This window comes from Equus asinus, chromosome 10 (genome assembly GCF_041296235.1).
Source record: "Equus asinus isolate D_3611 breed Donkey chromosome 10, EquAss-T2T_v2, whole genome shotgun sequence".
Lineage (NCBI taxonomy): Eukaryota > Metazoa > Chordata > Mammalia > Perissodactyla > Equidae > Equus > Equus asinus.
This window is the reverse complement of record NC_091799.1, coordinates 108,725,872-108,751,834: the sequence shown is the minus strand read 5'-3', so window position 1 is coordinate 108,751,834 and position 25,963 is coordinate 108,725,872. Positions and strand designations below refer to the sequence as shown.

Genomic DNA, 25,963 nt, shown 5'->3' with positions numbered 1-25,963 from the left:
TCATGAGGATCAATTAATTTATAAATCATTTCCTTTTAAAAAAAATACGTGAGGAAGTACATTTTGTGCTCGCTGGTTTGTGTTTAATCTCATGGAAACCCTCAGTGTGACAGCCACTGGGGGCTCCTGCCTCAGAGCAGGTGCAGGTCTCGCTTCGCCCCGTCTGGAGTGGAGCATGGGCGTCACAGCGCTCTGGGAAACCCTGTGTATTCAGCAGAGGAAGTAGTCCACACTTCATCTTTTACCAGGTCTTTACAAAGCAGATTCTTAAATATTCTTTTTCCTTTAAAATTGCTTTTTCCTGTCGGTGCTGGTAAAACGGAGCTGGAAAATGTGTGCCAGTTTGAATTTTACTCTTGGCAAAAGGTAACTGTGTTGCTCTTTTTCTTATTCATGTTCCAAATTAAGATCATAACTTCTTAATCATAAAGTCTTAGTCATAAGATCTTTCTTAAACTTTTGTTCTGAGCTGTGGGTTGGAAGCATATGTACAGGGTGCCCGACCCACCTCTGCTCAGAGCTCAGGGCTGCTTCACCCGCATCCTCCTCCCGCCCGCCAGGTCCCAGCCCGCGAGGCCGGTGTTGCAGAGCCGCACACCTCGGAGGCAACCCTGCCTGCACGGGGCGCCCTTCTGCGCATTTCTGCTCATGGACCGCATCTTCCCTGGGGCCTCAGGACATGAATGGTGGTCCTGGCTGAGGCTGCAGCCCAGGAAATGACCAGGCCTGACTCCTGGGGCCTGGGAAGAGGGGAGGGCAGCGCCCCAGCCAGGTCATCTGCCCTGATTTCTGCGTCTGCTGCCCAGCATACGGTGTCCCTGGAGCTACCCTCCGCTGGGACTTTCTGAGGAAGAGGCCTACGCCTGAGGGCTCGGGTCTGCTCCTGGTTCAGCAGGCTGTCATGCTGCCCAGCTGCCCGCCCGGCTCCTCGCCAGGCTGCATGGTGCCCCCACCCCCGACTCCACCCGCGGTCCCTGAAGCCTCGTTCCACTGCCTCTTGTTCAGCATGCTCTGTGACCCAGGAAGTCTCTGGAAGTTTCCTTTGACTGGAATCGTGGGAGTTATAAGGTGAGCGTCTCTTGCACAGCATTTCCAGTGTGGCGATTCCCAAACTTTGTGGTTAGAGACTCTTTTTGAAGTTTAAAAATATTCCCAAACAGCAAAATAATCAAATCAAGTAGCAATAACAAGAAAACCCCAGCTTTTATTTCCAATCTTCAATCTCTTGAAGATAAAGTGGGAAAAAGGAGAGGTTTATGGCAGGACATCAGAAATTCATAGAACGTTGAGAGCTGCACAGACTTTACAGTGCCTGTGGTCTGATGTCTGTTATTGCAACATGAAGAAACCTAGCTCTGGAGCTGTTGGGGCTGGTCCAGGGGCCCAGTGGGGCTGGGGCGGGACCACCATCCGCCTTCAGTGGCTCCAGGCCCTTGGCTCCCCCTGGAAGCCAGAGCAGATGACTGAGCTGCTGTCCAGTGGGCACCTTAGTGCAGGTGCTGGGAACAGAGGTGACAGAGGAGGCATGGGGGGTGGGAGACTTGGGGAGAGGAGGAAAGACCGTCTAGAGAAGAAGCCAGCAGAGGGATGGGGCGGGACGAGATGGAAGGTTCTGGAAGCACACTTGTCAGATGTGCAGGGAGAGTGGCGCCCCAGGCTTTATTTCTACCTTTAAGGTGGCTGTAAGGTGTGGCATTTAGTGCGGACGGGCAACCTGCTCGCAGGGGCCATCAACCTTCGTCCGCTGGGGGCGAGCAGGAAGCCCCCAACCCTTGACCCAGCTGGAGTTCAGGTGTGCTGTGGCCGCACTGGGGCTGCACTGTAACCTTTCTTACACTTATTCTTAAGTTTATGCATGCTAAAATTCGTTCTTTTTGGTGGCATGGTGTGACCACGACTGTGGTCAAGATACAAAACAATTCCACCGCCCCAGATTTTGCTCGTGGTGCCCATTTGCAGTCAGACCCTCTCCCAGACCCCCGCCACCGCGGCTGTGTCCTCCATCTCAGAATGCCCCATAAGCAGACCCCTGCAGCACAGACCCCGTGGGGTCTGGCTGTTAACCCCTTGCTAGATGTGGCTGCACGTGGTCACCAGTGGCTCCTGTCATTCTGTGGTGCGGACGTACCTCAGTGTGCTTGCCCAGCTGACCGCTGAGGGACACTGGGGTATTTCCAGGATTTGGTGTTTGTGAATAAAGCTGTGGTCATCAGTCACGTGTAGGTTTTTCTCTGAACATAGACTTTTGTTTCGTTTCGATAGAACCTACATGTGTGACGGCTGGATGGTAGAGTAAGTGTGTTTCTGACTTTCTAAGAAGCTGCCACACTGTTTTCCCAAGTGGCTGTGCCGTGTCACGTCCCCCGCAGCAGGGAACGGGGTTCCAGTGGCTCCACATCCTTGGTACCGCACAGCGTGACCTGTGTTCAAAGCCACTTCTTTCGGCAGACATGGAGCCTCATTACTGCTTTGATTTGCATTTCCCTTATGACTAAGGATGCTGAGCATCTTTCCTTGTGTGTTTACCTGCCATCCACAGGTCCCCTTTGTGAACTGTCTGTTCATTTAAAAACGTCGGCTGTTTGCTTTCTTACTCTGAGGTTAGAGTTCTTCGTGTGTCTTGTGCGTGTGTCCTTTGCAGGATGCATGGTTTGTAAATATTTTCTCCCAGTCTGTGGCTTGTCTTTTCATTCTCTTGACAAGAGCTTGCAGGAGCAAAACTATTTAATTTTGGTGAAATCCAATTTATCTATTTTTTAATAGATCATGATTTGGGCGTCACATCTAAAAACTCAGAAATCAAGTAGCGTGAACCTTACAGTTTTTGTTCTTTTTCCAAATTGCTTTGGCTATTTTAGCTCCTGTCTTTCCATATAGATTTTACAATTAGCTTGTTGATATCTACAAAAATTCCTGCTGGGATGTTCATTGAGATCGTGTTAAACCGTAGGTGAGGTTGGGGGGAACTAACAGCCGGACAGTGCTGACTCTCCCAATTTGTGAGCACAGTCTCTCCACTAATTAGGTCGTTTATTACTTTCCTCATGTTTACAGATCCTGTGAATATTTTTAGACTTATTACCTAGATATTTTGTGTTTTGGTTGCTGTTGTAAATGGAACTGTTGTTTATTTTCAATTTTCATGACAAGTATATAGAAATACATTAGATTTTCTAGGTTGACTTTGTATCTGTGACCTTGCTGAATTCATTAGTAGTTCTTGGAGATTTTCTGTAGATTCCGTGGGAATTTTTATATGGATTATCATGTTGTCTGAGAGTAGAGACAGTTTTATATCTACTTTTTCAGTTTGCGTGCTTTACTTTTCTTGCCTTTTTCGCTTCTAGGACTTGCAGTCCTAGGGGAGGTGAGGAAGAATGTCTTTGCCCTGTTTCTCATCTTAGGGAGAAAATGTTGGTCTTTCAGTGTTAAGGGTGATATTAGTTTCTGCTTGTTTTTTTGTTTTGTTTTGTTTTTTGTAGATGCCTTATATCAGATTAAGAAATCTCCCTCTATTCCTTGTTTTCTGAGAGTTCTTATAAACAGATATTAAATTTTGTCAAAGCTTTTTCTGTGTCTGTTGAGATGGTCGTGGTTTTTCTTCTTTAATCTGTTGATATGGTGAGTTACGTTGACTGATTTTCAGACGTTGAACTAGCCTTGCAAGCCTAGGATTGATCTTAGGTATATATTGCCGCGTTAAATTTGCTCATGTTTTATGGGGATTTTTGTGTTCATGTTCATGAGAAGTTCTTCTGTGGTTTTCTTTTCTTGTAATGTCTTTGTTTGGTTTTGGCATCATGCTAGTGCAGGCTTCATAAAATTAGTTGAGAGTGTTCTCTTCTATTTTCTGGAATTGATGTTATTTCCTCCTGAAATGTTTGGTAGAATTCACTAGTGAAAACAGCTTGTCTGGGAGTTTTCTTTTTTAGAAGATTTTTAACTATGAATTCGATTTCTTTGATCAATTTGGGACTTTCAGGTTATCTATTCTAGTGTGAATTTTAGTAGTTTGTATCTTTCAAGGAATTGGTCCATTTCATCTACTTTATTGAATTTGTGGGTACAGAGTTATAGTTTTCCCATTTTGTCCTTTTAATGTCTGTAGGGTCTGTCATGATGTTTCTTGTTTCATTCCATTGGTAATTTGTGTCTTCTCTCATTTTTCCTTAGCTGGATCGAGGTTTATCAGTTTTATTGATTTTTTTCCCAAAGACACAACTATTGGTTTCATTGAATTTTGCTATGTACTGAATATTTGTGTCTCCCTAAAATTCATATGTTGATGTGATGGATTTTGGAAGTGGGGCCTTTGGAAGGTGATTAGGTCATGAGGGTGGAGCCCTCATGAATGGGATCAGTGCCCTGATAAAAACAGGCTCCAGAGAGATCCTTGCCCCTTCTGCCACTTGAGGGTCCTATAAACATCAGTTACATTAAGTTGATTGATAATGTTCATCTTTTATTTTCTTGATCATTTTCTGTCCAGTCTCAACCTGAAAGACAAGAGTTGACGTCTTCTAGTATAATTGTGGATTTTTGTATTTTTCCTTTCACTTCTATTTTCACTTTATCTATTTTGGACTTCTGTTGTAAGGCGCATACTCATTTAGGATTATTATGTTTTTTTCATGGATTGACCCTTCTATCATTATCATTATGTAAAATGCCTCTATTCCTGGTAATTTTCCTTGTTCTGAAAGAATTTCTGTCTTTCACCAAACTTGGGAAGCTTTCAGCCACTTTCTCCAAATCCTTTTTACTGCACCAATCTCTTTCTATTCCATTTCAGAAACTCCACCTACACAAATGTTAGACTTTCACATTGTCGCAAGGGTCCTCAAGGCTCTCTTCACTTTTTCCCCGAAACTTCCTCTCTCAGATTGGATAATTTCTGTTGGTTTATCTTTAGTTTTACTGACTCTCTTCTCTGTCACCTCGATTCTGCGATTGAGCCCATCCATTGAAATTTTTACTTCATGTATTTTATTCCTCAGTTCTAAAATTTCTATTTAGTTCTTTTTTACAGTGTCTGTTTCTCTTCTAAGACTTTTTGTTTTGTTTCGTTTCAGAGTGCTTCCCTTTCCTGCATGGAGAATGGCGTATTGGCTGCTTTACAGTCCTATCTGATAATTCCCCCTTTTGTGTCCTTTCAGAATTGGCATCTGTCTATTGTCTTTTCCCTTGAGTATGACTCTCGTGTCCTGGTTCTTAGTATATACAGTAATTTTCAATTGTGCAGTAGGCAGAACAATGGCCCCCAAAGATGTTCACTTTCCTAATTCTCGGAGCCTCTGAATATGTTGCTTTACATGGCAAAAGGGACTGTGTAGACGTGACTAAAGTTGCGGCCCTTAGAGGGGAGATGATCCTGGATTATCTGAGTGGGCCCAAAGTAATTACAAGGATCCGTAAAAGTGGAGAAACTTTCCTGGCTGCAGTCAGAACTAAGAGTCAGAGAGATGCGAGATGGCTGGCCGACATGAGCCACTGCAGGGGGGCAGCCTCCGGAAGCTGGGCTCCTCCAGAAGGCTCCAGGGGAGAGCATAGTCCCTGTGCCCACCTGGCGGCTGGTAGTCTTCCCTGTGTGTCTCTGTGTCCAATTTCCCTCTTACAGGGACGCCAGCCATGTTGGATTTTGGGCCCACCTAATCCAGAGTGACCTCATCTTAATTACATCTGCAAAGATCCGATTTCCAAATAAGGTCGCCTTCACAGGTTCCAGGTGGACGTGGATTTGGAGGCCACTCCTCAGCCCAGTACAATGATGCATATTGTAGGGGAGGAGCTTCAGGCGGGAGTTCAGGTTGGGGCAGAAACTCAGGCCTCCTCCACCTCCAAAAACCCGTGCCCTGAGCTGCTGTCGTAGCCAGAACTCCACACCGCCTGCCAGGGCCACCTCCAAGCTGCGGAGCACATGGACTCATTTGACCCTCAGCAGCCTTCTGAGGCAGATACTGTCATTGTCTCTATTTTACAGATAGGGACACTGAGGCACAGAGTGGTGTCACATCCTAGGAAGAGTGGAGCTGGGATTGGTCTCCCGGCTTCTCCCTGTGGGGCTCTGGAGGGTGCAGGGGTTAGGCTGGCGCAGCGGGGTCTTCTTCGAGCCAGGGCTCCATATGGGCCCTGAGCTGAGGCTGCCCTGCTCCAGGGGCCCCCGGGGGCCTGCCAGCATGAGGAGCTGGTATCAGAGCCTCGTCTGTCAGCCAAGCTGAGGACAGAGCCAGGTGACCCTCCAGGCTCTGCAGAGTGTCCCAGGGCTTTGGTGTCAAACGTCAGAGCCACTGGGGAAGGCTGGACGGTGGTTTGTGTCAGGCTCAGGGCCTTCAGTTCCCACCGCCGGACTGGTCAGATGGAAACAGGGAGGTGGCTGGAGGGTGCTGTGGCCGGCCGGGGCTGGTGCCTCAAGGACACAGATTCTCACGGCAAAACCAGCATCGTAGAGGGTTTCACACAGAAGGTGAAATGGAGCCCAGTTGGAAGCCCAAGGGCCAAGGACCCGAGTAAGCGACGCTTAAAGGGGAAGGCGGGCTGGGCCGACCAGGGACATGGGTCCTTCTGGGGGCGCCACCAGGCAGCATGTCCCAGGGCATGAGGTTTATGTGGTGGCTGGTCTGGGTGCAGTGCTTGCTCCTCAGGGATACCAGCCATGGCGTGAAGTGGTGACGTGCTGACGAGGGTCTGGTGGAGCCCTTGGAGGCCCAGGTGTGGGACCCTCGGGCAGCTCATGGGGGCAGGGGCAGCAAGGGATGAAAGGCAGTGGGGGGTGGCAGGCACCTGGGTGGTGAACAAGAGTCACCAGCAGGTCAGGCCAAAGGGGCAGATTTTCAAGGAAAAAAGCTATGAATTCAGGCATTGTTAGTGATGGCTTCATAATTTCACGTGAAGTCCTTGAAACCGAAAGAAGAGAAGTAGCGTGGACGTTGTTTAACAGTGGTGACCAGGCCCTAGACTCTGGACGTGTGTTCTCGAAGAGAATTGAGAGATTAAAGACATGCCCAGGCCCCACCGGAGCTCTGAGGTGGAAGGCTTGGAGGCTCTGGGTGAGCAACGGGCGCCACGAGTCCTGGCTCACACAACTGTTGGAACCTGACCAGGAAGGGCTGAGCGCTGGCTATCCCAGTGCAGAGAACATGGGGTTCCTGGCCCCGACACGCGGCCAGTGAACGCCACGCACGGGAGCAGAGCCCAGGCCCCAGCACGGCCCCACCTCAGGGCATAAGGAGAACCGGCCCCTCCAGCAGCCTGGAAGCCCAGAGGAAGGAGCCAGTGGTGCCCACATCAAGGCTCCCGCAGAACACACGGCACCAAGGCCAGCACGCAGGCTCCACCGTGGGGACCTGGCTTCCTGGGGCCGTCCTGCACCCGCTCCTAGATTGAGTGCACACAGGGTCGTGAGCCCTCAGGAGAGAGGCTGAGGGAACAGGTCACAGGATCCGGGAGGAAGCAGATGTGCAGAAGGAGAAGCAGAGAGAAACAGACCAGGCCATGCTGAGGCTCCCAGAGAAGCAAGTGGAGGAACCGCGTCAGTACAAGGAAAACGGGTTGCTATAAAAGGGAATGTGCAGAGATTTAAAAAGAGCTCAAAAATGAAAGGTGTGAGAGCAAAACTTAGAAATTGGAGCCGTGTTTCCAAGAGAAAAGAAAGATGGGTGGGGAATGGAGAGGAGCCAGGAAGGTTGCCAGACCCCGAGGCCTGCGTAATCAGCGAGGCCTGCGTAATCAGAGTTCCAGAAGACCAGAGGGAAGGAAGTCATCAAGGAAGCAACCCAGAAGACTTCCCAGAACTGGGGGCTGAGCTTCCGCCCACCAGGTCCCCCTGGACGACTGGCTCGGTGGATGAAAGGCACCAGGGTGTTCGCCTTCGTGACTGTCCACACCCCCCGGGGACAATGAGAAGATCCTCAGTGCTCCAGAGAGAAGGAGTGGTTTCAGGACAAATACCGAGAATGAGGAGTCTGGACTTGTGGAGAGGAACACCAGAGGTTAGAAGGCCACAAGGAAGCGGCCTGCAAAGCCTGAGGGAAGCCATCCGACCTGACCTGGGATTCACACACTCCCCACCTCTGCCGGAGGGGAGGGGAACCACGGCCGCAGACCCGTGGGTCTCAGAAGTTCCTCTCCTCCGCGTGGTTTCTCCAGAAGGACCTCGCCACCAGAACCATGCCGACGACGAAGCAGCAGACATGGGACCTGGAGCTGGCCTGCCCGCAGGAGACGACAGGACGCCTGCAGAGGGAGGGTTATTCCAAGTAGGGGATCGCAGGGGCGTCAGCGGCCCTGTGAGCAAGTCAACAGACAGGCATCGATTAACTCCAGGCCCACAAGCTGTCGAGGGCTGTGAAGTGCTCCAAGGCTCAGACCCGGCTCAGCTGAGAAGAGTCGGTGATAACACAGACCCTGCACGTGGATCTCAGCAGAATTATGACACAGCTAAATCAGGACGGGGTAGCGGAAGCGAGCCTGTGAGCGGAAGCCAGCAGCTGACGTCGGCGCGGGGAAGCCCAAGAGCGGGCGTTATGTAAGCATGCGGCTTAGCGCGCGGGCCGAGGTGGATCCCGAGCTCGGAGGAGCAGGAAGTCCTGCAGCCTCGGACGAGGCTCCGGGTGCCCTGCGCATTCTACTTTAACCCTTTTGTCACTAAGTTATGTTTCCTCAATATCACGGTCGCTCCAGCCGTCTCGTGGTCCTGTGCTGTGGGTCCATGTTTCCATCCTCCCTCTGCACTTTGTTTTGAGCGTGCCTCCTGCGGGCATGCGTGAGGGGCCCTTGCCCAGTGAGTGTCTCCTCCTGCATGCGGGTTTAGCCTGTTTCTTCTTGTGATGCTCTCCTTTGGGGGCTGATTTCTGTCGTTATACTGTTTTCTTGCTGCGCTTGGTTTGGTTTCTCTCCCCTCCCCTCCCCCTCCCCTCCCCCTCCCCCTCCCCTCCCCCTCCCCTCCCCTCCCCTCCTCACCCCTCTCCTCCCCTCTCCTCCTCCCCCTCCCCTTCTTGTCCCCCTCCCCTCCCCTCCCCCTCCCCCTCCCCTCCCCTCCCCTCCCCCTCCCCTCCCCTCTCCTCCCCCTCCTCCTCCTCTCCCCCTCCCCTCCCCTCCCCTCCCCCTCCCCTCCCCTCTCCTCCCCCTCCTCCTCCTCTCCCCCTCCCCTCCCCTCCCCTCCCCTCCTCACCCCTCCTCACCCCTCTCCTCCCCTCTCCTCCTCCCCCTCCCCTTCTTGTCCCCATCCCCTCCCCTCCCCCTCCCCCTCCCCTCCCCTCTCCTCCCCCTCCTCCTCCCCTCCCCCTCCCCTCCCCCTCCCCACCCCTCTCCTCCCCTCTCCTCCTCCTCTCCCCATCCCCCTCCCCTTCTTGTCCCCCTCCCCTCCCCCTCCCCTCCCCCTCCCCCTTCCCCTCCCCTCTCCTCCCCCTCCTCCTCCTCTCCCCCTCCCCTCCCCCTCCCCTCCCCCTCCCCCTCCTCTCCCCCTCCCCTCCCCTCCTCTCTGCCTCAGAGGTTGAACCTCCTTTGCTAGATTAAAAGGCCTTCTGCTTCTGTTCTCTGGGGGTTGCCTGGCCTTTCCAGGTGTTTTATCAATGTTGACGTTTCCCAACAAGACTTGCACGCAGTGTGCTCAGGCCCTCTGGGCTCGCGGTTTTGTCTGAAGCTGGTTCCTATCTCTGTTCCCAGCGTCTTTTAAAGCCCCCTCAGAGCTCACGGGGGTTCTGGCCCTCCTTGTTGTGTCTCGTGTCCCCCCACGTGTTCCTCTTCCTGGGAATGCTTCCCCAGAGCATTTCCACGTGGGTCTTGGTGTGAAGTATTCCCGGGTCCCTCCACATGCTCGAGAACGTTACGCCTTCACATTTGGATAATAATTTGGCTGAATGTAGAATTTTAGGTTCACAGTTTTTTCTTCAGCCTTCAGAAATATTGCCCTGTTGTCTGCAGTGTCCTTGCTGCTGTTGACAAGTCTGCTGGCGCCTGGCGCTCTCGCTCTCCCTGGGAGCTTTTGTAATTTTCCTTTGGCTTCGATATTCTTAGATTTTACTGTGCTGTGCTTTTCGTCTGTGCCACCTGCTTGGTGCTCTGAGGTCTTTCGTCTGAGGTCTCTGGACACTGTATTTCCATCACAGCCTCAGCCCTCCCCCACTTTCCCCCCACCCCCCCTTAGTGCTTCATCTGCTGGAACTGCCACCATCAGACCTTGGACGTCTGTGTGCATCCTCCCATTTTCCAGCATTTCTTTCGTGTCTGTCTGGTTCTCCTTCCCTCTCTTGCTGCTCGGCCGTCTGTGCCCCAGTGTGTTCTGTCCTTTGTCACCTTTTCATACCTCATGTTTCCTCTTGATTTGTTTGTACTATTTCCTGTTTTTGTTTCATTTTGCTAACGTCTTGTCCTCTTACGTATATTCACTTAAAGCCATGCTTGTCTCAGCTCTGGGGTCTCTGCTCCATGCTGCCCTGACGCCCCAGGCTCCCGCGTGCTGTGTCCCTGTGTGTCAGACACCAGCTCCTCTGAGGAGCAGTGCTGGGACGTGGGGCGGGCCTGGTCAGAGGGGTGTAGGGGAGCTGGGTGGTCCCTTTAGGAAGGGGTGCCTGGGGAGGAGCTGGGGGTTTGCACAAGAAGGGGGACGAGTGCCCGGAGGCAGCAGCCTGTCGTCCCACCAGTCCCGGTCCCCAGGCAGGTGGGACAGGCAGCAGCAGGACACATGAAGGATCTCCCACCCGCCCCAACTGCTCCCCCAAGGCCCTGCCCAGGCCGCTGCCCTGTCTCCCCCGACCCCACCCCAGACAGCTCTGGACTCCCGGGGCCCCAGCGGCCTTTCTTGGGATCGCGCCTGTCAGAGGGCGGAGGAGGGCTGGCTCTGTGTGCTGACAGCAGCCCTGCCCCTACGTCTAGGCGAGTGCATCCTGCCGGATGCAAAGTGGACGCAAAGCACCAGAGCGGGCTGGGCTGGCTGCTGGGCTGTTTACGGAACTCCAGGACCCTTGATGAAGCCGCGACAGACCTCAGAGTGCGGGGAGCTGACTTGCCGCTGAGGTGGGAGCGGTCCTGGGCCCAGGGCCTCGCATGTCTGGGAGGCCCAAAAGCCAGGCGTCCACTCCACAGGTGGCCACCGGCCACGCCCGAGTGCCAGCGTGGTTTCTGGAGAAGCCAGCACAGCTCCTGGGATGTTCCCGGGACCAGAGTGTCCTGCAGGAGCACCGCCAGTGTGTGGACTTGCTCGCCTTCGGGCCATCCTCTTCTGAGGAGAGACCCAGAGCTCACCTCCCCTGCGCAGACGCTCTGACAAGAAGTTGCCTGGAGCCGTTCAGCCCTGGGTGGACGTTCCAGGAGGTCCACGTGGGGCCCCATGACAGGCGGTTATGGAGCAGGATCTCCCTCTTTGGTTTCCTGCGCTTGGTGCTTGGCGCACGGCTAGGAGACCCCAGGTCCTCCGGAAACTCTAGCTGGGAAAAGTAGGCATGAAGCCCCAGAGGACTCCTGACCAAACTCGGCTGCCCGTGCAGATAGGGCACAGCAGCCATAGGCCCAGGAAGGCAGAGCAGAGCCCTGGGGGTGGAAGGAGCGGCGCGGCATGGAGCAGGGCTCCAGCCCACCGAGGGGGGTCTGAGACCCCGACACAGAACCCTGGCCCTGGGGTCAGGGCCTGTTCCCTGGTCAGGGCTGACTCCAGGCTTGTCTCCCTTGGGTTGGCAGGCTGCAGAAGGCATCATTGCTCAGCCACCTCGGTCCCCAGCTTTGGAAGGACAGGAGTGAGGGGACCCAGGGCAGGTGCCTGGGCGATGCTGGTGGGTATGTTTTTGTGGGTCCATGGCTGGAGGCCCCCCAGCACCCCCCAAGCTCCTACCCAGCTCCCTGAGAGAGCTCCTTGATGGCCCCATGCCTGTGCCCGCTTGTTTCTGGGACCAGCACTCACAGCTTCATCTCCTGGTCAGGGTCTCCTGCTTCCTTTTGGGTCCTTTGCACAGAGAAATCTGTACTTTATTATCTTCTGTCGTAACTGCTGGGCTTGTTCCAAGACTCCTTTGATGTGGCTTTTTTTCAGGGGCTCAATAGACATAAACGAATGTGTAAGTAAGTAGAGGTTTTGCAGGGGCCACCTGTGAATGGACACTCGGTAAGGGCAGCCCTCTCCTTGCCCCCAGGACTGCTCCCCACTCTCTGACTTCCCACCCCCGCCCCTCATCTCCAGCCTGATGATGTGTGTCAGGCATCCCAGGCAACCAGAGGGCACTGCCTGCAGCTTGTGCCCCATCTCAGACTGTGTCCTGCCAGAGCCCTAGAGGTTATAGCTTCTGCCCGTTCAGCAGCCTCCCTGTGGATCAGAAGCACATGGCTTCTGCCCCACCCAGAGAATGGTGCAGGTGTTGGGGGCCTGGCCAGGCCTGGCCACTTTGTGGCTTTTAGACCCCCAAGACTCTCCATCATGAGCCCCGACCCTCCACCATGAGCCCCCGACCCTCCACCATGAGCCCCTGACCATCCACCATGAGCCCCCAACGTCCACCATGAGCCCCCAACCGTCCACCATGAGCCCCCAACCATCCACTATGAGCCCCCAACGTCCACCATGATCCTCCAGCCATCCATCATGAGCCCCGACCATCCACCATGAGCCCCCAACCATCTACCATGAGCCCCCAACTGTCCACGATTGCCACCCGGGCTCACTGGCTCTCCCTCACTGGTTCCTGCTCACCATGATCACTCAGGCCCACCTCTGCACTGGGCCCCGCTGGGCTCAGACATGTGTGTCCCAGACCCTGCCCTCACCCAGCCCAGGGTCACTGGCAGGGTCCCCAGCAGGTGACTTCAGCACGGGGTGAGGGCAGCCACCTGAAGGAAGGACTCGCAGAAGGAGCTGCCGTGCTGGGCTGCGTTTACGACACCATGTGCTGTGTAAACCTCGTTCCTTCCACCGTGTCGAGCTTCTAACCTGCTGACCACTGGGAAATTGTGACCCACGTCATTGCACAGCATGCTCCTTACTACAGGAAGAGCCGGCATGTGTGAGGACCTGGCTCTGAGTCATCCTGGTTCTTGGGGAGCAGCTGAACCCAGTGTCTCCAGGAGTGCTGGGCACAGTGGGACCCAGCCCAGCTTGTTCCACCCAGGGGACGCTGGGGTCCGCGGTGCCCGGAGTCACCTGCCACCACCCCAGGGGCTCGCGCCCGCATTCTGCAGCAGTGCCTGCCAGCAAGTGCTGGGCCGTCGGCCCTTGCTGCTGCTGCTCTGTGTGATGACTGTTTTCTGTCAGGAGGGCTTCGTCCCCAGGCCACCCCAGCCCCAGCATCGCCCCTCCTTCCTGCTGCTCTGAAGCAGCTGGGGCAGAGCAGAGCTCCCTCGGGTGCTGCAGGGTGGAGAGCCGCCCCCGTGCAGAAGAGAGACCGGAACTGTCTAGAGCAGATTCTGACCCAGGAGGTCTGGAGGCCCCATGGCTACGAGGCCGAGGCTGGTGGTCCAGGACACACCGGAGATCGAGGTCAGATATTTGGTAGCCAGTGGGGTGCAGCCCCCGCCAGGACCCTAGTAGGAGGCGCCTGGCTCTTCCAGTTGGAGGTCCTACTTCCTTCCCTGTTAGAGTCGTCAACAGCATCTGTTTGTTGATTGCCCATAACTCTGCTTTTCGTGAACTAAACTGCACACTGAGAGAGGTTTGCATTCAGAAAGTGGATCCCAGTTTTAACAAGTGGGCTTTGGGGGCTGGCCCGTGGCTAAGTGGTTAAGTTCGTTCACTCCAGCTTCAGTGGCCCAGGGTTTCGCCAGTTTGGATCCTAGCCTGAGACATGGCACCGCTCGTCAGGCCACGCTGAGGTGGCATCCCACACAGCACAGCCAGAGGACCTACAACTACAATATACAACTATGTACTGGGGGGCTTCGGGGAGGAGAAGAAGAAGAAGAAGAAGAAGAGGAACAAGATTGACAACAGATGTTAGCTCAGGGCCAATCTGAAAAATGAAAAGGTTTTGTTCTCTCTCTAGAAAATAATTTCAACACCCTTGGTATCAAATCATGTGTCCAGCACAAGATCTTGCATTCTAATAATAATAATAATAGCCAATATCGATTCTGTGTTTACTCTGTGCTGGGTGGCACTCATTTAGCCCTCACAGGTGGTCATGGCCGTCATTCCTGTTTTTCCGATGAGGAAATTGAGGCCCAGAGGGGTTGATTAACTTGCCCAAGGTCACACAGCTGAAAAGGCAGAACTTGGTTGAAGTATTTCTGAGATAGCAGTGTCCTATCTCAGGACGCTGGAGCATAGGTGTCTGGCAGTGGCAGCCTGTGCACATGGGCTGTGCCCAGTTCTGGGCTCCACTCCTGCTGGCCACTGGGAGGCCAGGGGCGCTGCAGGGGGCATTGCTGTGGCCCAGGGCCCAGGCCCCGATCCCATCATTGCAGCACCTCCACTCCCCAGGTGTCTGTGAACAGAGAAGTCGCTCTCTTGGGAAAGAAAGACCCAGAGAGCCTAGGGCAGTGGCCTTACCCGAGCAGGGCCTGGGCTGGCATGAGGAGGCCTGGCCTCCAGGGCCGGGGTCCGCACCTGCCTCCGTCTTTGTGGTCCCACCACAGTCAGCCAACTGCTTCTTTCAAGAGCTGTTTCGAGTGCTGTAGCCGCCCTGTGGCAGAGCTTCAAGGCTGAGTTTACTGCTGTGGGATCTATAAACAGCCAGCTGTGCCGCTGCCAGCAGGAGCGCCGCCTCCTTGCACGCAGGCCCACGGGGAGCCCGGCGAGTGAGCCGGCTCCAGCAAGGCGAGCCAGCTGCCCCGCGGACGCCGCGGTGCCCGCTCGCGTGACTAGCGGCACTGGCCTTGTGCTGTTGCTCCGTCGCTGCGGCAACGGCTCTCAGGGGAGCACAGCTCCCAACTTCCCTTATTCCAGGGAGGGGTGATGAGGGCTCTCCAGAATTGCCCCTTCTTCCCTTTTTTCTTCCTCTGCCATGACCTTGGCGGAACCGTCTTTGAAGTGCTTACTGGCCGTCTCTGCTGAGGGACTGGCGCAGATCAGGGTGTTCACAGGGCTCGCCGAAGGAAGTCCCGGCTTCCTCCCGTGTTTGCCCTTCATGTCTGCGGGGCAGAGCCAGGAGGGAGGTGCCGGCACCGCGAACCCCGCCATGGGGACCCCGTTGTCTCGCTGAAGTGGCAGGTGCATGTTTCGTGACTCTCAGTAATTGGACGTAGATGGGATTGTTTTTCTCTTAAAAAAGCGCAGCCTTAAGCTTGGGGCCAAATCCTTTTTTCCACTTGGAAAAGTGATCTCATTTTCCATGGACCGTGTTTTAAAAAAACACAAAACTCTTGTAGGATTAAAAAAGAGAGGGAGAAAAAACAAACAAACGTTCGCGATGCATATTTGAGAGATGGTCCCACATGTGCAAAAGAATTTGGCACGATGATTCTGGACCAGAAAGTCAATCTGATATTGAATCCATATGACTCGGCAAACAGCATTTTATGGTCTTTTTTTTCTTTTTTAAATTTCTGCCTTATGAGTGAAAATTAAGGTTGTTTTTGGTTGTGACTAATCTCATAAAATCTTTTTTAGGAATGCATTTTACATACTCAAGCCTTGAACATTTCTTTGATCTTTGAACTATTATTAGTAGGACACCATCAGGACACGGCACCCTCTGAACTGCGAGAGCTGTGCGGGAGCGGGAGCGGGTGCCGCCTGCTTCACTCCGCGGCTCCGGGCAGGGCTGGGTGAGAGGCAGGAGGCTGCCCGGCACCTGCAGTGGCTTCACAGCTTCAGCTTGCCCGGCAGTGGAGGCCAGGCCTCTCCTGGTCCAGGCCCAGCACTGTGTGAGTGGTTGGACTCTGACGACGTGCCCTTTTCGCATGCGTTACCTGGACCATGGGCCCGCTCATCACGTTAAGTTCTCTCACATTTTAGTGATTTGCTGGGACAGTGAACAGTCGCTCTGGTAGTCTGTTAGCAGAACTGACAGCCCCTCAGTGGACCCCAGCATCGCCTACCCTACCTCTGGCCAGATCCCAGGGGCGAGGCTGTGAGGCTTGAGGGGGTGGGCATTGGACAGGCGGCCTGCAGGGTTCCCCTGCCCACCGTCCTGGGAGTTGCTGCCGGCTCCTGATAGGCTGTGAGCCGCTGTGTTGACGGTGCCCCATCCATTGAGCGCCAGTAGGTGCTAGGCACTGTGCATTCCTGGATTGTCTGAGCGTGCGCCTGTCCCTGCTGGGAAGTGGGTGGTACCAGCCCCGTTCTCCCTGCCACAGCCTGGAGCCCACCATCCTCTGGCGGTGCCAGCCCCCAGGGCCCCAGCTGTGTCCCGTCCGGTGAGCACAGGGCCGGAGGGAGGCAGGTGCAGGTGCAGACAACTCCCGGCAGAACAGGAGCTCCAGGACTTCCCGGTGAAGCACCAGGGCAGGAGGGCCTCGGAGTTGCAGTCTGAAAGGCCAGTCTGCCACTTTTCTTTAAAAATGACCTCTAGCTCTGTAGGGTGGCAGCATCATCTCGACCTTCTGTTTCCCGGGCAGCAATTGCAAGGAAGAGCAGTGTTGTTGAAATGAATTTTCATGTTTACCTTGGATACTTTCCTTCTTGAAAGTGCTCTCACCATCTTGCACCCCCACATCCAGAGCAGCAGCATTCACAACAGCCAAAGGGTGGAAGCAGCCCAAGTGTCCATTGACGGGTGGATGGATGAGCAGTGGTCTATCTATGGAATGGAATATTACTCAGCCTTAAAAAGAAAGGAAATTCTGACACATGCTACAATGTGGATGCTAAGTGAAATAAGCCGGACACAAAATCACCAATATTGTGTGATTCCACGCATCTGAGCTTCCTGGAGTCATCAGATTAATAGAAACAGACAGTAGGATGGTGGTTCCAAGGGGCTGGGTCCGGGGGGAGTCAGTGTTTAATAGGGACAGTGTTTCGGTTTGGGAAGATGAAAACAAATTCTCGAGATGGATGGTGAGGATGGGTGCACAACAATGCGAGTGGACTTAATGCCCCTGAACTATACGCTTAAAAATGGTTAAAATGATGAGTTTTATGTTATGTATATTTCACCACACTTTTTAAAAACTGTCATTAAAAAATGTACTGTCTTTGTTGGGACACAGAAATCTGAGCCTTGGTGGGTCCCAGCCTTGTCACAGGTACAGAGACTAAAGGTGCTTTAGAAAAACTCCACACCAATGGAAACAGAGGAGAAGGTCTCATATTTTTAGGTAAAAACTCTGAAGTGGCACAGAAAGTGGTGAGACATTAGTATCCAGACTTGTTGGTCTCCCGGTGGGGCTGATGTGCCTTCCGGTGCATGATCCAGTCTGTTTGGGAAAATGCTCACACGACAAGACTTTTCACACCCTCCGTTCAGGGTCTGCTTCACGTCCTAGAGATTGATCCAAACCCCAGGAGAAGAGCTGTTTCCTCCGTGGCCACCATACAGACACATTTGGCCTTTTGTTAAACGGTATAAATAAACAAATCCCAAATGTTTCACAGCCACACCCCTCCCACCCCCACCCAGTAAATACTGTAAGTCCAAGAAGAGAGGCACTTGGGGGAGATTCAAACTCTCGAATAGCCCACTAGGACGAGGGCCAGGCAAATATTGGACTTCCCCTTCTCTAGTCAGAGATACCAGGATGGGGACCAGACAGTCCCCTGGAGCCACGCAGGAATTAAAATGGCAGCATGGTTTGTCTGGCTCCTGGACAGCTCGGTGGATACGTGTGTTGTTGGCGTTGATTTCCCATTCTTTCTCTGGGGCTCAGGGGTGGGAGGTGGTAATGGCTCGGCAGTGAGATGTGGTCATTGTCTGGTGCCAGGCCGTTTAGCACAGCCACTGCAGCTGGGGGCTATGTTAGCCTGGACTTCTTGCTCAGAAAACTCGGCACAAAGTTTAAATCCCCCTGTGAAGCACCCCCCCTCAGTGTTTGCACCTCTGTGTCAGGAAAGTTAGCTGAAACTGTGAAATAAGGCAAAGATTGGGTAGCACGTCCTTTCCCAGTCGTGTGGGAGCGGGCACTGCAGGGTTATCAGGGGCTCTAGCTGTGCATCTAACACAGCAGTCTTATCCTCCGTGCCTGTAAACACCTGCTTCTCAAACACTTTCTGGACTGGTTTTGACATCTTGCTGCTTCCCTCTTGAGTAAGATCTAGGACTGGTGTTTAGTTTATATTTCCACCAGAGCTGTGACTTCTCCTTTGTGAATTATGCTTTGGTGACTGCAAGTGTGGCTTTGCAGCGGAGCAACGTTCTGTTTGAGGCTGGAAGGCTGCATCCTTTTCCCTGAGGCTTTTCCCTCTGGAGTTGTGTATAGTATAATGTCATCTTTGGGAAGGACACACACCCTCTGATTTGAACTGGACCCTGGTTGGCAGTTCCATGATTCCCTCGCCCCTGACACCCTGAAATGAAATGTCTGAAATGAAAGTGACATTCTACCTTGAAATGAGGAAGGCAGAAAATCTACCACACAATTAACTGAAAAGAAAGAGTAGGTAGAAAAGGAGAAAGACAAGACATGGCAGCAAGAAGACGTTTGTGCTGGGAGGTTCCGCTTGGCTCCCTGAGACCGAAGCCTGACCCTGTGGAGGCTGGCAGGTGGAGCGAGTGGGCTCAGGATGTGGGTCTCCAGCCCTCCCACTCCCCTCCTGCCCTGAAAGCCGCTGCCTTCCTGCAGGAGCCTGAGGGGAGTAGACCAGAGCGGCCTCATGAAGCAGAACCCCAGCCTCTGCCCACTGGCCGGACTGTTGCCTGAGGACGCCTGGGAGGGGGCTGCTCTGAACAAGGCCATTGTGCCAGTGAGGAAGAACAGGGTGGAGGGTGTGCCTGGTCCCCCTGTTTTTACAGCAGATTTTAGGAAACCTTTAAGGAACAGAAAATACCCAGCTGCCTAAGCCCTTGCAGAGCACAGAAAAGGAGGGAAGGCTGAGCTGAGGTCAGGAAAACCCTGTGATAAAAGTGGATCGAGCCAGCACAAAGGAGAAATTTACTCTGCTTGTGAACCTAGAGGAAGCTATCCTAAATAAGATACTGCAAACTGACTCCATCTGTGTCATAAGAGAGTGAGCCACGGGTGGCCACAGGCAGTCCTGGAATAAGGTGATGCTCCCCTCAGGAAATGCCTGTCAGCTTACAGCTTATACACCGAAGCAGAAGACATCCCTGTGGATAGTCATCCAGCCTATTAGACAGACAGACAAAAAGCGGTAACAACAAAATCTCGATAGAGCACCATTTATTGAAAGGCCCGTCTTTGTCTCAGTGGTTTGAGATGACAGCTTTTTTATGTCCCAGATTTGCATTTGAACTTGGATCTTTTCTGCACGTGCTATTCTGGTGCCTTGACTGACTCATCTATTCATGGGCCAGGACCAAACTGTTCTAGTTATGGAGGCTTGATGGTATATTTTATGTTGAGTAAGACAGTCCTCCCTCCTAGGTTTTTTCCAGTGTTTTGTAGCTGTTAATACATGTGTACTTCCCATATTTAGTATCAATTTGCTGGCTCCATAAAAAGTGTGATATAGACAATGTTGCAATCCATTGATAAATCCACTTAGGAAAAATGGCCATCTTTGTGATGCTGAGTCATCCTGTCCAAGGACAAAGGTTGTCTTTCCATTTGTTCAAATATAATTTTGTGTCTCTTCAGATGTTTTAAAGTTTTCTTCATATAGATTTTGCACATTTCTTGTTAGGTTTATTTATAAGTACTGGGCCTTCTCTGATGTGTTTGTAAGTGGGGTTTTATCCACCATTATATCCTCTAATTTGGTCATTTTTCTAGTATGTAAAGATTACTGAATACCTGTAATTTAATTTTACATGCTGCCTCCTTACTGAATTCTTTTATTTGAGTTATTTTATCATTGCTTCTCTAGAGTTTTCCAGATATACCACGGTGTCACCTGCAAAGAGCGTTTTACCTCTTTCTCAATTCTTATGGCTCTGTCGATTTCTGATTTCTCTCATCTGATTCCAACAGTTCATACTTTCAATACTACAGCACAGGAGTCAGCAAACTTTTTCTTTAAAGGGCCAGATGGTAAATATTTTAAGATTTGCAGGCCATGCCATCTCCATCACAGCTACTCATCTCTGCCGTTGTCATGCAAAAGTGGCCGTAGATGATGAGTAAATGAAAGGGTGTGGCTGTGTTCCAGTAAAATTTTAATTACAAAACCAAGCAGCAGGCCGTATTTGGGGGCCATAGTGTACACATCCCTGGAATGGGAGATTGTAGGCATCTTTGCCTTGCTTCCTGATCTTAGTGGAAACACCTCGAATGTTTCCCCATTAAGTAAATTGCTACCTTAGGAATAAGACACACACATGTTATCATGTTAAAAATGTATCCACAGGGGCTGGCCCCGTGGCCAAGTGGTTAAGTTCACACACTGCACTTCAGCAGCCCAGGGTTTGTCAGTTTGGATCCTGGGTGTGGACCTACACACCATTCATCAGGCCACGCTGTGGCGGCGTCCCACATAGAAGAACTAGAAGGACTTACAACTAGGATATACAACTACGTAACAGGAGCTTTGGGGAGGGGAAAAAAAGAGGCAGATTGGCAACAGATGTTAGCTCAGAGCCAATCTCCCCCCACCCGCACAGAAAAACGAGCTGCAAAGAAATCTTAAATTAAAAAAAAAAAGTATCCACAATTCCTATTTTCTTGAGTGTTTTTATCAGGAATGAGTGTTGAATTTTGTTGAGAGCATTTTTGCCATCTATGGAGATAATCATAGATGTTTGTCCTTAGATTTATAAATGTGGTGTATTATATTAATGAATTTCCTAATGTCAAGCCAACCTTGCATTCCTGGAATGAATCCACTTGGTCATGATGTATTCATTTCTTAATGTGAAATTAGAGTCAGTTTGCCAATATTTGATTTAGCACATTTGCATCAATAGTCAAAGGTTTGTAATTTTATTTTTTATTGTACTTTCCTTATCAGAGTTATGTGTCAATGTTATACTTCTTAAAAAGAATTAGAAATTTTCCTTCACTGTCTATGTTCTAGGACAATTTATGGGGCATTGGTGTTATCTGATCTTTAAAGATTTGGTAGAATTTCAATTTAAAACCATTTCGAGATTCATCTGTGTTTTTGCATGATCTGTAGTGTGTTCTTTTTCGTTGTGTAATAGTGTTCCATGTGTGATTATGCTGCGGTGTGCATCCTCCGGTTGAAGGACGTTTGGGGTATTTCCAGTTTTTGACCATTATGAGTAAAGCCACTAGGAGCATTCTTGTTCGAGTATTTTTTGTGAACACACCCATTTCACTTGGATAATTGCTAAGAGCAGAGTTTCTGGGTCATGGTGCAGATGCGTGTTACTTTTATAATGAGCTGCAGAAGTTTCCAGAGTCATTGCAGCATGTTACGTTCTCACCAGTCGTGCTTCTCGTCCTCACCAACAGTCACTGTCGTCAAGTCCTTTCGACTGTGGCCATCCTAGTTTGTGAAATGGTATCTTAATGTGGTTTTAATTCACATTTCCCTGTGACTAATGATGTTGGACACATTTTCACATGGATACTAGGCATTCCTCACTCTTTTGTAAAGTATCTGTTTGAACCTTTTGCCTAGTTTTAAAAATTGGATTGTTCATATTTTTATTGTTGATTTGTAAAAGTTCTTTATATATTCTGGATAAAGTCCTTTGTCAATGTACTGTGAATATGTTTTTTCCTCAGTCTGTGGCTTGTCTCTTTATTAATTAACTAATTTATGTTTTGTGAGGAAGATTGGCCCTGAGTTAACATCTGTGCTAGTTTTCCTCCATTTTTAACGTAGGATGCTGCCATAGCGTGGCTTGACAAGCACTAGGTCTGTACCAGGGATCTGAACCTTCAAACCCTGGGCTGCTGAAGCACAGTGCATGAACTTACCTGCTCTGCCACCAGGCCAGCCCCATTGTCTTTAGTTTTTAATGATGTCTTTAGTCCAATTTATCAAGTTTTTTTGTTAAGGGTTAGTGTTTTTATAACCTATCCAAATCTGCCTACTGCAAACTCACGAAGATCTTTTCCTGTGTCTTCTTCTGGAAACTTTATGATTCTGGGGGTTTTTTGTTTAGGTCTAAGAGATCTCTTGAATTGATCTTTGTAGTGGAATGAAATGGGAGTCAGGCTTCATTTTCTCTGTACAGATAACCGGCTGTCCCAGACACATTGGTTTAACAGACCTTCCTTTCCCTCTGGGATTGGCCTGGCGCCTTCATTGAAGGTCAGTTTGTCTGTCCTTATGCCAGCACCACGCTGTCTAGATGCCACAGCTTTGTGGTAAGTCAGGAAGTCAGTTAGTACGAGACCCACAATCTCATTCTTCTTTAACATGATTGCTTTGGCAAGTCTGTGCCATTTGCAATTCCATATAAATTTTAGAATCAGCTTGACAATTTCTACAAAAAGAAAAGAACCCACCTGTGACTATGGTTGGGATTACATTATATCTACAGATTAATTTAGGGAGATTGAATCTTTCAATCCAGGGACGTTGCTTATCTCTTAGCTTATCAAGGTCTTCTCTCCACACTGTTTCATAGTTTTCAGTGTGTAGGTCTTGCACATCTTTTATTAGATTTATTCCTGGATATTTTATGTTTTTTGATCTGGGTCTGGAGTTTTCTTTGTGGGAAAGTTTTGATTACAAATTTAATTTGTTTAATAGATATTTATTTAGATTTTATAGTTCTTCTTATATCACTTTTGTTAGTGTTTTTCAATGACTTTTTCCATTTCATTTACATTGTTAAATTCTTGAATATCATTCTTAATGTTTCCTTATCCTTTTAATGTCTGTAGGATCTGTAATGATGTATTCTTTTAAATTCCTGGTGTCAGTGATTTGTATTTTTATTGATCAATCTTTCTAGGGGTTTATCAATTTTATTACTCTTTTCAAAGAACCAAATTTTGACTTTGTTGATGATTTTTATTATTTGACTGCTTTAAACAATTTTCATTGATTTTTCACTCACTTTTACTTTTCCTCCCTCTACTTACATTGGATTTAATTGGCTCTTCTTTCTCTAGTTTCTTGAGGAGGGTTAAACATATTTTTCCTTTTAAAATAGTCATTTTAAGCATGCTGGGACTTGGTGTTGCCTTTTCTGCTTGTTTGTAATTTGAAGTTTATCAGGTGTCTCTGTTCTCATTTTAATGAGGGCCTGGATTTGCATTGTTTGACTTGTTCTTGTTGTGCTCCGTCATTTTTCAGAAGTGTGGGGATTTGGATTTCAGTGACTGCTGTTATCCTGTGCTTCCTGGAAATCATCAATATCAGCAGTTTAAAAGCTCTTAGAAACTGATATTTATAAATGCTAATAGAAAAATTAGCACATGCATGGGAAGTTTACCAGAGAAGAAATACAGGTTACCAATGAATGTCTGAAATGTTTTCAATCTCATTAATAATCAAAGAAGTGAAAATTATAATAATGGTAAAATAATTTATCACTTTTCAAATTGGCAAAGATTTAAAAGAAAAAAAGGAAAGGAAAAGGCACCCAGCATGGCCAGGAATTAAGGGAAATGAAATTATGGTAGATGCCGATAGCCACAGACTTTACGGAGGCTCACTCGAGGTCTCTAAATGTCGATGGTCTGAACGTTAAAAATTGAGATATTTATGCACTCCACTGTCTGGTGCCTCAGCCTCCCGCACCTCCAGCTCCTGGCCGCGTAGAGTCATAGCTGTTCCTGCCTCGTGGACTCGATGTGGAGTTGAAGGAGATGTTCCACATAGGGCGCCTGACACTCAGGAAGACCTCCTAGTATGTGCTGCCACTTTCTCTGTCATGATGAAGAAGAAGATGACAGACGGTAGAATGCCCACTGGCCATGTGGTCAAGTGGCTGTGGTGCTTTGCGCATCTTCACTGGTGATGATCCGGAGAAGCCACTGCAGGGTGGGGCCAGGGGTCTTGCCTTTCAGGTGAAGGAAGACTCTCTCTCACGCACAACACAGCTACGTGTGTTACTTTTCTCCACACACAAGTCCCACGATAATTATGGCTAGAGCTGAGATTTAATAATCATAAAAATATTGTGAAGACACATTAATACATTTAAAATCCAGATGAAATGGATGCATTACTAGAAAATATTTTAAGATGCCCTAGTCGATCTAAGAAAAAATTTAAAAACTTGAATAATAACAACCATTAAACAAACTGATGTGATAGCAAAATCTACCTGTTTTCACTTCCTGTCTCCCCACAATGTGCCCTAACTGGATGATTAGAGCTGAGGAGAACCAAACATTCAAGGAACGCAGCACCCTCGTCTTAAATAAGTGGGTCCAGAAAATGAAAGAAGAGGGCAAGGAGTCTGACTCATTTTTTGGTGATTAGGTGTACTTCACACCAAAATAAGGAGAGAAGCTTATAGGCTGGCTTTCCTTAAATACAGATGACTGTCTCCTCAGTAAAATGAACCAATTCCAAGAGCATATAAGAGAATTATGATCAGATAAGGTTGACTGCATATACGAAAAATGATTCATCATCAGAAAATCCATCAGTTTTCACCACACTAACAGACTGAAGAAAACGTCTGTGACTATTTCAGTAGATACAGAAATAGCACTTGATGCCTTTCAACGTTTTTTCATGATAAAAACTCTTAGAAAAACCAAAATAGAAGAAAGTGCATGAAGGGGGAAATCCACATGGGTGAAATAAAGGTTCCTGTTTTGTTTCAGTACTGATGGTATCTTGTCACGATGATGTCTATATTTTATAAAACATAAATTTGAAATAAGCATTAGGAGAACCCAAGTCTGAGGCTTGCAGACCATGACCCAGTTCTCAGGTCACCCGCCAACTTGGGTCTGTTTCAAAAGTGTCATAAATAAATCAGAAGTGGGAGTTTCTGAGGTTATGAATACAGACTACAAAGCAGGAGAAATGGTTGAAAACTCAAGCAAATCAATGCTTGCACTTTTTCATTTTGAAAAATTGTGATTTCACTAGTGTGCCTAGGAGCCAACTCAACTTTTTGTCTCTTCCAGTCCCTCCATGGCTTCGCTCTGGTCGTGAGCGCGGAAGGCATGATATTCTACGCATCAGCAACCATCATGGACTATCTGGGCTTCCACCAGGTAAACGCAGCTTTTGATCTGCTGCACGTTAGCTTCTGTCACCTTGTAAACACGTATTGTCTTCGAGGTTTGAAACATCTCTAAAATCAAGCTTTTCTTATCACGGAGCTTTTATCAGACAAAGATTCCACACCCAGCTGTGTCTGGGGCTCGGAGTCACAGCGAGAGGCCCAGGTGTCCTGAGAGTGAGGGCAGCGACTGTGCTGGCTGTGGCACGGCCTGGCGCTCCACACGTGGTACATGGCCGATTGGCACTGGGGGTGGACCTCTCCTCACCCTCAGTGTCGGTTCTTCAGCCCCAGACGCATGATACATTCAGGACAGTTGTGTGTTCTGGAAATGCCCTTCTTCGCATGCAGGTAATTCGCTGGGAGTGCTGCCCCAGGCCAGCCCAGGTCGGGTGATTCTAGACGTTGAGGCGGAGGCAGAGGTTGGGGCCCATCTCACCCTGGGATCCTAGAAGGGCGGCTCCTCCAAGAAAAGGTGTGAAAGTCCCACCCAGGGCCCGGGAGAGGAGACGGGCTTCTCTGCCGGCTCTGGGAAGGAGAAGACTCCTGTGAGAAACACAGAGCTTGAGTCTGAAACCCAGATCTGAGTTTGCCAACTGCAGACTGCAGCCTCCTGAGCCTGGAGTTTAAACTGGTCGTGGACGATGAGGTCGCTGGGGCATGTGACCCTTAGCTGCACCACCACAAGCCACCCCATGGAAGTATCCACTCTGAAGAGGAGCTCACAACACAAAGTTACAGACGCACAGGAAGCCTAAGCCCTAACAGAGTGCGCTCTCCCTGAAGAATCTGAGACCCTCAACAGGCGGATTTGAGAAAGAACAAAATAGCACTCTGAGAAAGAAGAAAACTGTGTGTCAGTCAGGGTCCCGTCTGGAGGC

General features: G+C 50.1%; 1 protein-coding gene across 6 annotated transcripts in view; it reads left to right on the top strand.

The window, feature by feature from the left end:
• Window positions 1-25,963, top strand: part of AHRR (aryl hydrocarbon receptor repressor) — an 81,558-nt gene that overhangs the window by 35,908 nt on the left and 19,687 nt on the right. For 4 of the 6 annotated variants that reach the window (XM_044779546.2, XM_070519910.1, XM_070519911.1 and 1 more), the window contains one exon: window positions 24,985-25,074. In XM_044779546.2, the coding sequence (XP_044635481.1) occupies window positions 24,985-25,074 (90 nt within the window). Of the gene's footprint in view, window positions 1-560; window positions 1,069-1,097; window positions 8,525-24,984; window positions 25,075-25,963 lie in introns of those variants that run through there. The other 2 variants (XM_070519912.1, XM_070519913.1) reach the window with 2 other exon arrangements.